This window comes from Balaenoptera borealis (genome assembly GCF_965194805.1).
Source record: "Balaenoptera borealis genome assembly, chromosome: 4".
Taxonomy (NCBI): Eukaryota; Metazoa; Chordata; class Mammalia; order Artiodactyla; family Balaenopteridae; genus Balaenoptera; species Balaenoptera borealis.
Genome location: NC_138861.1, coordinates 149,191,058 through 149,204,182, shown reverse-complemented (window position 1 = coordinate 149,204,182; position 13,125 = coordinate 149,191,058). Strand labels below are relative to the sequence as shown.

General features: G+C 63.9%; 1 protein-coding gene across 4 annotated transcripts in view; it reads right to left on the bottom strand.

Annotated features, from left to right (window-relative positions):
- Positions 1-8,260: 8,260 nt before the first annotated feature.
- The window catches only part of ZFYVE28 (zinc finger FYVE-type containing 28), a 114,349-nt gene continuing 109,484 nt past the window's right edge, over positions 8,261-13,125 (bottom strand). For 3 of the 4 annotated variants that reach the window (XM_082390929.1, XM_082390928.1, XM_082390932.1), the window contains 3 exons: positions 11,998-12,102; positions 9,701-9,804; positions 9,255-9,527 (listed from right to left, as the gene is read on the bottom strand). In XM_082390929.1, coding sequence (XP_082247055.1) covers positions 9,396-9,527; positions 9,701-9,804; positions 11,998-12,102 — 341 coding nt within the window. In that variant the 3' untranslated portion in view covers positions 9,255-9,395. Of the gene's footprint in view, positions 9,528-9,700; positions 9,805-11,997; positions 12,103-13,125 lie in introns of all 4 variants that reach the window. The other variant, XM_082390934.1, reaches the window with a different exon arrangement.

The following is a 13,125-nucleotide window of genomic DNA, read 5'->3' as shown; positions in this document are numbered from 1 at the left end:
CCAAGAGGCTAGCACTTGTCCCCTCTGGCCACGGAAGCGCTTTCTAGGGAAGAGAATTGCCCTTCCTGGGAGGGGAGAGAGCTCCTCATCAAGCTCCCGGCTGGCTGGCTGGCCGATGGCCCTGGTGACCCCTGACCCTAAGCTGGCCCATGGGAGCAGGACTGGCAGCCTGGGGGCAGCCCCGGATTGGCCTCAGTCCCCCTTGATGTTCCCTCTCACAGGTTGTTGAGATTGATGGCCTGGGGGCTCCTGCGGAGGGGACCTTCAGGCTGGAGAGTGTGGGGTATAAGTGACTGTACCCACCCACCACACCCCACCCCCACTGCTGCTGCCAACAAAACAGAACGAAAACTAAAAATCAAGCACTTTCAGTCCTAGGACCTATTGACTGCTCTATATGGGTTTCCACATCCTCAATTTACAGACAAGAAGCTGGGAATCCTGAGGTTTAGGGACTCACCAGGGTCTCCCAGCAGTCCCAGCGGAATGGAGACCAGTGCTGTCATACACGTGACCCAGGGCTGGTGACACAGGAGCGTGGAGACCAAATCACCTCCTGGACCAGCACAACCTGATCTGAGAAATGGGGTTAGGAATGTGTGCCCCCCTAGGGTGTAGGACCCAGTGAGGAACTTGGAAACTGGCATTAGACAGCTCTGCGTGGACATTAAAACAACACCTCAAGGGAATTCCCTAGCGGTCCAGGGGTTAGGACTCTGCGCTTTCACTGCAGAGGGCCCTGGTTCAATCCCTGGTTGGGGAATGAAGATCCCGCATGCCGCGCGAGGCCAAAAAAAAAACCAAAAACAAAACCAGGGCTTCCCTGGTGGCGCAGTGGTTAAGAATCCGCTTGCCAATGCAGGGGACACGGGATCCAGCTCTGGTCCGGGAAGATCCCACATGTCGTGGAGCAACAAAGCCCATGAGCCACAGCTACTGAGCCTGGGCTCTAGAGCCCGCGGGCCACAACTACTGAGCCCGCGTGCCACAACTACTGAAGCCCGCGTGCCTAGAGCCCGTGCTCTGCAACAAGAGAAGCCACAGCAATGAGAAGCCCGCACACCGCAACGAAGAGTAGCCCCCACTCGCCGCAACTAGAGAAAGCCCGCGTGCAGCAACGAAGACCCAACGCAGCCAAAAATAAATAAATGAAATAAATAAATTTTAAAAATAAATAAAAATAACAAAAACAAAAACCTCGACGTTAACCCTGGCCTTTTCTGCCCCTGCTCCACAATCACCCCAGGGCCAGGGCAGAGCCCTATCAAGGGCTGGGTGCTGTGCCCCTCCAGCTTAGTCTGGAGGGCTGCTCAGGGCTGTGTGGGTAACGGAGGGCGCCCAGCTCTGGGGAGGGCTGGGTGCATTCTGGGCTGTGGGGTGTGGGCGGCAGGACACCTGGCTCACCACTTGGTGTTTGCAAGGTCACTCCATCCCTACTTATGTGAGGGGGGGCTGGCCCCAGTCCTAAAGCCTGCACTTACGCCGGTGTGAGTGCACCTGCTGGACGCCCACCGTCCTTCCTGCCGCGGGGCATGACGTGAGCTTTGTGCCACAGCGGACAGCACAGGTGCTGGTGCCGAGGTGTGACTGCAGGGGAGGGGCGTGGTCCCCACCTTGCCTCCGACTACATCTAGGCCTTTTGGGGGACCCCTCCCCCAGCCACACCCGGGACGAGCCACTTCCCCGTGCCCGCGGGGTCCACACTGCCTGTGAATGTGGGCACCACCGCGCCTCGAGGAGTGCGGGGAGAAGTGGGCGGGGCCGACGACGTGAGTGAAGCGTCGGGGTCCCAGGCCGAGGGGAGCCCTGCGGCGCCACGTGGGCCGGACGGCGGATGGGGGGAGGAGAGAGGCCTCGGGAGCAGCGGGCGTGTCCTCGAGCTGGACCTCGCTCCGGCCCGACGCGCAGCTGTGAGCGAGTCCAGAGCTCCCCGGGGAGATTCCGGAGGACGATGAACCGCGGGTTGGAGTGCTGGGACGGGGGAGGATATATAGGGGGATGGCCTTGCCCGGGACCCGTCAAGTCTCCACACGCGAGCCTCAGTGAGCCCCTGCCCCCAGGTGGGAGGGGCGGCGTGGGCGCCGCTGGCGGCCCTGGGTCGGCGCTGTCTGGTCCAGGTCTGAGGACAGCGCGAGGTGCCGCCCCTAGGACCTGTTCCATAGGGCAGGTCTCCAACAGGGCCGAATCACCTCCTCCAGGAAGCCTTCTCGGAGCCCAGGCTGGGCCTGCTGCCTCCTCGCCTACCCAGCTCTTACTGCCCCTTCTCCTGTGCGGGGACCTTCCGAGTGGGAACCGGCAAAGGCCATGCCGGGGAGGGAGGAGACGGGCGTCTCAGGCCTCCTCCCTCTGGGAGCCCAGGACCCCACCCTTACCTTCCTTCAGAGCCGAAGACAGGGCCTGGGCCGCTCCTGCCCTCAGCCCTGAATCCCCTCTCGTGCACCCAGGCCCCTAGGGGCCCCCTTGCAGTGCATCCCTCCTGGACCAGCCCGCATTACCCTTACTGCCCCATCCTCCCGGACTGTTCTCCCTCACTGCCCTCTGGGGAAGCCCAGCTCTCCCGAGCTCCCAGCCAGGGGCTCTGGGAGAGAGGGTGGGGCCTGAATCCAGAAGGGACTTAGGGATTTGGGTGGAAGGCGGGGTCTGCTCCCGGCGTTTCCTCCACCTGCCCACCCCAGCCTCAGCTTCCCTGGCCCTCAATTGAGAACGGCAGTGCCCAGCTCCGGGCACTGGGGGAAGGAGTCTGGTGGGAAGCTTGGGAACGGCTGGCTTGCTCTCACCCCCGGAAGCCTGCCAGGTATCCCTCTGAGGAGGCCCAAGGGAAAGAAACCTCTGGGAGACTACTTCCTAGCCTCCCCCATGCTGAGTGGGCCTGGGCTCCCCTTCTTCGGACCCCGTATCCCACCCCGCCCGCCCACCTGGCCACCACACACACTGATTTGGGGACACGCCCGTGGCTCTCCGCGCGGCATCAGGAAGCACCCCCGCCGCTACCCAAGGTGAGGAGGTGTGTGAGGCCCTTCTTCCTCCAGAACGCCCCTCACACCTCCAGGATGACCTGGCCCTGGCCCTGCCTCCTCTCTTGCCCCGTCGTCGGTCACTGGGGTGGATTCCTGCTACCACCAGCGTCCCCAGGCCCAGCATTCGGGGCAGGAGGCTGGGAGTGAGGGTCAGGGCTGGAATCCTCCCCCAGCCGGACACTGCCGCTCCTCAGACCCCAGGCGGTGGCAGGTTCAGACAGCTCCCTTCCAGCAGGTTCTGGGTCTGTGGGGCCTGGGGACAGATGACTTCTGGGGTTATCAGGTGCTAGAGGGCTGGGCCTAGCCCAGCATTGCGACCGGCATCCCAGAAGCCTTGGCTCCCCTACACTGAGACGGCCTGGTGTGTGCCAGGACCAGGGGTAGTTCTGGGGGCTTCTGTCACTGGGTCCCTCCCCCAAAGCCACCCTGGATTCTAGTCTGGCCACAAGACCTTGGCCAAGTCCCTTAAACCTCTCTGAGCCTCGGTTTCCCCAGCTATAAAATGGCGTTGGCAGTAGCGACCTCTTAGGGTGGTTGTGGGGTGTGATGAAGGATGTGTGTTAAGCCCTGGGGAGCAGTGGGCTCTGGGTGGGGGCAGGAAGTGGCAGGGGTGTTAACGTCAGCCCCAAATCAGCAAGTGCTTCTAACCCGGGCCCTCCACGTGGGGAAATGGGGCAGGACCTGTCCAGTCACCATCGGTCAGTATCAGAGTCACGTCAAAGAGCGCCCAAGCCACCCAGCCAAGGGCATTTGGGGGCCTTCTAAAAAGCTTAACACTCAGGAAAAATTGTCTCCAGAATACAAGAAGACAGCAAAATCAAGATGCATGAAGATGTAATAAATGTCTGCATAGTCAACATAATGTCAATATCATTTTTAAATTTAAAATAAGAAAAAAGTTCATTATACTTGTGAACAATGTGTGGGGTAGATTTTTTTCTCACTTTACAAGATTTTCCCACTCTACTCAATGACCCTGGAACAATTTAGACAATTTAGACAAATTGAATTAATTTCTTGTAGCCAAAAATGTCCAAAAGCAAGACAATGAAATTTTCTTTTAAAAATTTTTTACAGGAAAAAAAAGTTATGGAGGAGGGATGTAATGCAGATTCAGGCACTTGCTGTGGTGTCAGGTGTGGCCTCCAAAAATGAGAGGGTCTGGACCTCTGACAGCTCAGGGCCTCCTCCACTCCCAGGGGCTGGACCCAGGCTCAGGTGGGGCAGGACAAGGGGCCCAGCTTGGCCCTGCTGCTGCTCCAGGGGCCCTAATGGCTGTGATTAAGGGCCCTTTCTTCCCCGAGGCCTGGGGAGGATGAACCTGGAGTAAACAGGCAGATCTCCCTCCCTTGAACAATAGGTGCTTCGGGGCTCACCCCAACACCCCTCTGCCAGTCCTACCATCTAGGGTTCTCTGGCCTAGGCCTTCCTGGCCTGCTTCCCCACCTCTTCCAGGAAGCCTTCTGGGCCTTCCAGGACATGCCCAGGTGGCCTTCACTTGGCCCTGGCTGCTACACACAATCATAAGATGGAGACCTCCTAGTCTCAGGCTGGATGCCCTGAGGGCCTGAGCCCGGGAAACCCACCCCTGCCCCCCACGCCGAGGCCCTCCGTCAGTCATCCAGCTGCTTCTAGACCCAGAGGGCAGCAGATCAGGCTCTGGCAAGTGTGCCCTGAGCCGCCTCCGTCGGAGGGTGAAGAGGCCTCTCAGATCATAGCCCACGTGGCTCAACAGGGTCCTGAGTGATGGGGGCGGGGGAGACGGCAAGGTCAGAGCAGTGACCCTGGCTAAGCCATGTTACTGCCTCTGATGGAGCAGTGCGGGCCCTGGCTTCAGCCCCACCAACTCATCCTCCTTCCGAGGGGCCCAAACCACAAATCTGACCATGTCCTCCCCTGCTCAGCAAAAGCCCAGCATTTGGTGCCTGGGGTGACCCAGTCCTGTTCCCCATCTGAGCTCCACCCTCACCCTCACCAATGGGATCATCACCATTTCTAACTAGGCTGTGTCTTTGTAGCTCTGGCACCCCATTTTCCACTGACATCCTGCCTGCCCGCCAAGACCCAGTCAGCTCAGCCAGCTTGCGTGGCTCCCAGACCTGCAGCCCCCCAAGGGTTAGGGTTAGGGCAGGTCTAGAGTGTCTGGGTGCTCATCTTTGCCCAGTTCAGGTGCAGGATCCAGCCCTGAACTCCTGGAAGCAAATGAGCACACCAGCAGAACCCAAGCCACATGTTTTTAAGTCTTTGGGGTGAGGTTAAGTTTGAGCTTGTGCTCGCCTGGAATCCGCCCCTCCCCAGTCTCAGAGGCAGGAGAGGCTCTGAGAGTTTCGCTGACTCCTGCAAAGGGTCCCAGACTCTGCTCTGAAAATGTGTGTGAGGGTGGGGGCTTGGGGGAGCCCCTGTCTGGGAAGGCTGCCTGGAGGAGGTGGCTCTGGGTGAGCTGAAGAGACAAGAGCCGCCAGGACTCTGGGTCAGGTCATGGCGGTGGCCTAGGGCGGGCACTTTGGGTCCTGCTCACCTTCCCCCAGCTTCCACTGCAGAGTCCAGAGAACAGGAAGAGCTGGGAATGGCCGCGAAGCCACCCCTCCCCACGGGGTGTCAGCCCCCACCCCCAGCCCTGGTGGTCTGAAATGCCCAGCTCAGACCAGGACCCCTCTTCCCCACTCCCCCAGCCGTTTGGGGCGTGGTCTGCCCTGCCTGTGGTCCTTGCTGGGCCAGGACGCTCTCTGGAGGACTAGGGCCTGGCCGCCGGGTGCGTCTGTGCGGGGGGCCCTGCTTGGACCTGGAGTGCCCACCCACAGTGGAGCAGCTCCTGCAGGCAGCGCTCCAGCTGCCCCAACGCCTTGGCCGCCGGGCCACAGTGGGAGAGGAGGCGTTGGGCGGGGCGCCCCCTGGTGGCCATTAGGGGCTGCAGCAGGGACCTTGGAGGAGCCCACCCGGTGCCCTGGTGGGGGAAGGGTAGTGTCCCCAGCCCTGCCCCGCCCGCCCGCCTCCGGGGTGATAGTGCCCCACCAGCAGCATCAGTCTCCAGGGCACTGACAGTCTTTCTCCTCTCCTTCCCGCGCCCCCGCCCCGTGTGGGTGTCCGCCTGCCTGCCTGCCTGCCTGGGGGGGTGGGCCGGGCCTGGGGGCAGGCGGCTGTATGCGGGCATATTTGTGGGGCAGATTAGCCACGGATGGGGGCCGGCAGCAGGGGCACCTCCAGAGGCCAGGGTGTGTGGGAGTGGGAGTGGCCTGAGCCGAGCCTGCGGTGGAAAGGGCAGGACCGGGACCGGGAGAGGAGGCGGCCTTCTCCTCACCTCCCCGGGGACCAGGATCAGTGGCTCTTCCTGTCCCAGGGCCTCCCCGACCGCTGGGACACAGAGAGCTCTGGGTGCTCCCACCCTACACCCTCCCTCCTTGGACTTGGTGGCCTGCCCTGCGGGGATGCTGCAGCCTGCGTCTGGGTCCTGAGAGCCTGTGGGGGACCCAGCCAGGCCCAGGGCCCCCGCCTGTCGCCGGAAGCTCGTGGGGGGAGGTGCTGGAGCGCTCCCGCGGCTTTCTCCCCAGGCCTGTGCGTTGCCCCGAAAGGGGGTGGGGCGGGCTCCTGGCAGCTCCCCAGCCCCCCTCCAGCCACCAGCCCACGGCGTGCCATGGGCACTGTGTCCAAGCTGCCCTCCCTGGAGGTGGCTCTCCAGGCACAGCCAGCTGGGCCGGTGCTTCCTGGCACCCCCAGGTCACAGGGCTCCCTTCTGCCTCTCGCGTGACCCTCCTAAAGGCCCGTGGCCTGGATGGGCCGCCTGCTAACTTCTGTGAGCCCCGGTTCCCCATCTATGACATGGGATCCTGCCCCCTCAAGGGACTGTCACTCGAGGGATTGTCATGGGGAGCGGAGGGGACGGCCCTCAGGAAACAGAAGCAGGAACGAGGACAACGACGGTGACGACGGGGAAGCCGAGGCTCCGGAAGGGCACCTGCTCGAGGTCCAAGGCTGGCTCCCAAGGGCTGATTCCAAACCCCTGCCCCCACCAGTCCCGAGCCCCTGCTGTAGGTGGGCAGCAGGTCATTCCTTCCAGATCCTTCCTGAGCTGGAAACTCTGCCTTGGACCAACCCCTCCCCACCCCCAGGTCCTGGCTCTACCCTTGGGGTGGGGACAGCCCTGTAGAAGGGTAGAGTGACCACACGTCCCCCACTTAGCGTGGAAAATCCCGATTTCTGGGCAGATGGGACGGCTACTGACCCTCGTTGGGGGCTCCCGTGGCCACAGGCCTTCCTGCAGGACAGCTGGGGGGTAGGCTGCCGTCCCCTCCCACTGCACAAAGGCGGCCCAAGACTGGCTTGGAGACCACCCCTCTGTCCGCTGGGGTCTAGGCCGTCCCTCTGGAGGGCAGCTGTGTCTGGGCCGAGGGTGGACATCGGGGCAGACCCTCCTTCCTGGGTCTCCACTCCCTCTCCCACCCCGACCTGGTGAGTGAGGAGGACCACCACGTCCCAGGTCTGGAAGGTGACTACTGTGGGTACCTAGAGTAAAGGGAGGGGGACCCCCAGAGCATAGCTTCACGGGGGCTTCCTGCAGGGGGCTGACTTCCTGAAGGCACTGCTGTCCAGCCAGTGACACAGGCACCACCATCCACAGGGGTGGGAGGGACTCTGTCCAGGTGGGCAGGCCTGGTCTTGGGCAGCTAAGGACGCAGGTCTCCCTGGATGCCACTTCTCTTCTGCTCCCAAAGGACTCAGCGCTGCTCAGAGGAGCCCCTGCGTTCTTAAACACTTTCTCACCTACCAGAAAGAAAATGGGTGTGGTGGCCATTGGGGCCTCTTGCAGCCATGCCCCCATTCTCTGGCCTCCCAACGCCCACCTCAGAGGGACTGGGCACCCAAGTCCCAAGGGAAGGCCCCATCGCCTTGGCAACCCCAGGGTTTGGTCTGCCCTCCTGCGTTCTCTCCAGGGCCCCAGGTGGGGTGTCCAAGAGCACTGCCCACCCCAATGCACACAGAAGCCAGGGGTCTGAGCTGAAGACACACGAGGAGAGGAGCTGGGCAGGGTGGGCGGGCAGTGGGGAGGCTGGAGCCATCGCAGGCAGCAGGAGCTGGGCGGGGGGCGGCCACCCCTCTCCTGGGGGCTGGTGGGAAGTCAAGTCCTGCCCTTCGACTGTCCCAGGAGTCCAGAAGCCCCCAGCTTCCTAGAGGACAATGAACTTTAGCAAGAACCCCGTCACCTGCCAGACCGAGAAAAAGGAGTCCACCCATGTTCACATGAGGAATAAGAGTGTCTGCAATCCTTAAATAGATTTATGGAAATGGTTTTGAATTACAGCATTTAGAAAATAAAAATAATCTCCATACATAATATACCCTCCATTATATGCTTTTCTTCTCCCACAGAAGCTGTTTTTGTGCGTATGTATTCCAGTGTCAAATAGTAATTGGATTTTATCCTATAAAAGAAGCAGTAGGTGTGTCATCTCTCTAAAAATAAAACTGCAATCGTCATTGCAATGTGAAGCCTGAGATTTAAGCCTGAGGACGTGTCCGTGCTGGGGCCCGGGGCCACTCTGGGGTCTGAGGAGGTGGGCCAGGGTCCCAGGGGTGCAGAGGGAAGGGGGAAGTGGCAGCCAAGCGGGCAACATCGGGGGTCCTCAGCCCCCTGGAGAGCCCTGGCCTCGGAAGCTGGGAAACCTCTGCCCGCCGCCTGACCCTGCCATCGGCTGGCAGACCTGGGTGGGCAGACGGCAGCAGGGGCGTGCCTGCTTGCCCGGAGGACCACCAGGCCTGCTTCTGCACGTCCCCTCTCCGACAAGAAACGAGACTCATGCTGTTGAGACAAGGTCCTGAGGGGAGCAGGGCGTGGGCAGCTGTGGGCTCAGGGCCCTGGAGAGAGAAAGGACAGCCTAGTGTTTCTGGTTTGGCCAGCATGTGGGGAAGCCCTGCGGTGCCCCAGGCACCCCCCCCGCCGCCCCTCAAAGGTGTCCACCATCTCCCCAGACTCAGCCCCAGGGGCTGAGGCTGCCCTGAGCTCAGACACCATCCCCACTTTCCCCTTCCAGGGCGGACCTTCTGCTACGGTTCAGCCTCAAGGCAGCATCTCAGCAGGGCAGGGGGGCAGGCGGACGGGCAGGAGGAAAGCCCACCCCGCCCAGGCAGCCACCTGGCACCCCCAGGTCCCCCCACTGGCTGAAGCTGCCCTCCTGTTGGCCCCTGCGGCTGGCCCGAGGTCCCCACGGGTGCGGAGGCCAGGGCGGGTGGGGCGGAGGCCTTGGACGTGCTGGAAGTCAGGGCGGCCCGCAGCCCCGGCAGCGGTGGTGGCGGCAGCTGGATGAAAGGCGGTGAAGACCCTCCCGTGGCCGGAGGCCTCCTCCCTGGAGTCCTTTGGGGCCCTCGTGGGCTTGGGGCACCGGGTCAGATGCCCGCCTTGTCGCTGTAGAAGGGCGTGACGTGGAACATGTAGCAGTGCGTGCACACGCGCACGGGCTTCACCTGCCCGTAGCGGGGCAGCGGCGCCGAGTGCGAGGAGCAGCGAGAGCAGAAGATCTGGAAGGCGAGCAGCGGGCGGCGGGGCCGGTGAGCTGGGCGGGGCCCCCAGCAGCGCCTGCGCCCCACCCCTTCCCGACTTCCGGACCTCGGCGCCATGTCTGCGACGGCCCCTGGGATGCCCGCAGCGACAGCCCGAGGGGCCGCGGGACGACCTCGGCCGCCCCACCTACCTTCCCACAGCTCCGGCAGTGGTGCTTCCTGCGGATGACGGTGAAGGGGGCTTTGCACGCGGTGCAGAAGCCGCAGGCCTCGTCTGGGACCCACTCGGGCGGGTCTGTGACAACGACAGGGGGGGACACGTCAGCCAGAGGGACCCATGCGGTGGCGGCAGTGGGGACCGGTGGCTGGGGTGGGGGTCGGAGGCTGGCAGGTGTGCAGGAGCCTCCGGTGGGGCAGCCTGCCCCCCACTCCTCCCTCCGGTCCTCCCTGAGGCTCGGTACCGGCTGTGGTTTCAGGAAACTGACGGTGTCCCATGGACGGGTCAATCTTTGCAGCTGTCGGCCGTGCTCATCGATCGGACCCCAGCTGCGGCCTGCACCTCGCCCCAGGACTCGGGGCACGGGCAGGGAGCGTCCACCCGGACAACCCTCTCCCAAGCCTCTCCCGGCCGGCACCCAGCCTGGCAGGGCCCTTGGGCAAAAATGGGGGCTGAGAAATGAAGAAATCAGCCCCCTGTGTGGACCCCTCCATCAATCAGCCCCGCCCACCCCAGCTCCAGGGCTGTTCTCAGGCTCTTGAGGAGTGGGTGCTGAGGGCGTCTCACAGAGACCGAGGCTGGCCCTGGCCCCTTCCGACACATGTGCAGCCCGGCAGCTGCCTGTGGGCCTGTCCCATGTCACTTCTCCAGGCGATCACTGGGGGAAGCCTCTGGGCATTTGCTCTGGAATTTGGGTGGGAGGGTGTGTGTCGGCACTGGGAGAAGCCATCTTGCATGGGGGGACATGCCTTTCCTCCCACCCCAGACATAAGATGCCCACTGCGTACCAACCCCGAGCCCAGTACCGCTGCCCAGAGGGGGAGCGAACACCTGGACGGCTCCCTGGGGCCACAGCGTGGGCTCAGGGGTCTCCCGTCCACTCTCACACAACCCCCAAGGGAACTCATCAAGGCCGCCCACCCACCAGAGACCGGGGTCTCCTCGCCTCCCTCTCCTCACCAACCTGCACCTGAAGACCTGCCCCTCCCCCGCCTGCCGCACAGAACCGCCCCTCCCCCCACCCCCTCCCACCCAGCTCTCCCACTTCTGCTCTAGACCCCATCAGCTCACCCCCGACTGCAGGGAGATGGCTTCTCATGCTTGCCACCCGCCCCCGCCCCCGTGGGAAATCCTTGGCCGGCCCCAGTGACGCCCTGGACGGCGCCCGGCAGCTCCGGGGCCACGCCGGGCCACGAGGCCAGCTCCAACACTCAAGTCGAGACCCCCGCCTGAGGAGGATGGTGAGGGTCCTGAGGACTTGCTGGGTCCAGGCCCTGCCCCACGAGCCACTCCCAGGAGGGGGCTGGACTGGCGGCCCACGGGGGGACGTGGCCCTGGCTGTGGGCTGGGCCCCTCCAGACCTCGCAGTTCACCACCTGCACGCTCCTCGAGCAGGGTGCTCCGAGTTCCCGGCAGGAGCTTTATTTATGGCCCGCGTGCAATTTTCACAGGAGGGTAGAGAAGACCAGGGCTCAGGGCGTTTAGGAAGCAGGGAAGCTTGTGTGGCCGCCCCCAGGGGATCCCGGCCAAGGCAGCCCCACTGCACACCCGGGTCACCAGGCAGTGCGAGGGAGGCCCTGAGCCGGGACCAGCAGGGGCCAGCGCCGCCGGCCAGGCACACCGGGGCTAGCCTCCTCCTTCTCAGCTCCGGTCGCATTCGACACTCGCTCAGGCCTGTCTGCCGCTGCCCATCTGAGCACCTCTCCAGGCCTCTGGCCCCTTCCAAAGGCCTTGGGCGGCCCCCTCCCCCCAGGTGTGTTGCCAGTGCCCCCAGCCCACCCTGGACGCTCCTTCCCTGACTGCAGCCGGCCGACCTCCAGGCTAATGGGGGAGCGGGCTCTCCCGGCTCCCAGGCAGCTACGGGAGGCCTTTCCTGCGGGGCAGGTGAACACTGGGGGGTCGGCAGTGTGCCTGTGGCCTGGGACCAGCCACTTCCAGCTGCGGCCAACGGCCTGGACCCCAGCATCTCCTTGCTCCTCACACCCTCCCCCTGCCCCCCAGGCTGAGATGTTCAATAACGGGCCTGAGGTTAGGTGGCGGCGGCTCAGAGGACCTGTGCCCACCCTGGGAGCCCAGGAGGGAAGCTGGAGTAAAAGGCTGCAGCCCCTGGGAAGCGGCACGTCTAGGCCTCTGGGGAGGGGCCCCCGCTGGAGGAGCGCTGCCCGCCCCGAGCCTGCAGTCCAGGGCAGAGCGGTGGACACATCCAGACAGGGCTCCCGCTCTCCGCTCGGCGCGCAGTGCGTTGGCCCCGGCTCCCGGCCCCTCACGCACCTTCCAAGTCTCCATCTCGGGTCTTGGCTGCGAGTTCGGAGGATGACAGGGTCTCCTGGCACAGAGCACAGTCCTCCAAAGCCGCGCTCCGCAGGGTCTGCGTGACTAGAAGAGAGAGGGTGGCCGCTGGGGTCAGTGGGCCACCGCCTGTCCCTGGGAGGTGCCGCCAGCAGGGAGTAGCCCCCGAACAACCCACAGTCCCGCATGCGGAGTGGGTCACCGCAGCCCTCACCCACCGTCCCCGCAGGCTGGGTGCTGACCCCGCAGGGGGCCTTTCCGTCCGAGTGCCCTCAGGTGTGCAGCTGGTCCTGCCTGTGGGCCCCTAGCCCCGGGGCCCACCCTCCTTGCTTGCAGAGCAAGAAGGCAGCCCCGCCCAGAATTCCCTGGCAGATGGGGGCAGGGTTGTCCAGTGGTGTAGACCCTGGGGGGCACAGCTGGGTTGGCACACAGTACAGACTTCTCCTCCCTGTGGGCGAGGACGTGCCCTCCAGGGCTGGGCCAGCTGCCCCGTGTGTCCAGACGTTCCTGAGCAGAAGCCCCTATGATGGAGGTTGCTCGCCCAGAATGGGAGCCTCAGCCCAGCAGAGGGTGGGCGAGCAGGGCTCGGGCCCCTTCCCCACGCTGGGACCCTGCCACCTCCTTCCAGGGAGCAAGGGGCCAAGCTCCCTGTGCCTTAGCATCCCCTGCCTGACACCTGCTCCCTCACCAAGTAACTCTGTTCTGTGTGCGTGTGTGTGTGCACGCGTGTGTGAGTCTGTGAGGCAGCTCACAGACGGCCGCTCCCCCGAGCAGGGGACCCATGTCCCCTCCTTGGCTCTCGGCTGGCCTCTGGCTGCTCTGACAGACAGGAGTTTGGTAGAAGTGACAGCGTACCACTTCCGGGTCCCGTCTCCAGGCTCGTCGGCCGTCGGAAGTGGGGTGGCCTGGCTGGGGCGTGGGCAGAGGGAGGGGAGCAGGAGCTGCACGCAAGGGTGTGTGCACGTGGGGCTGTGACCCTCATGCGTCCCGAAGCCCACCTCTCGGGGTACCCGGGGCCTGTGGTGTGTGCCCCCCTGCCCACAAAAGCCAGGTGGCGGTGCTGGGCCAGGCCTGGGGGTGCAGATTTCCGCAGGTCCCCCACTTCCGGGG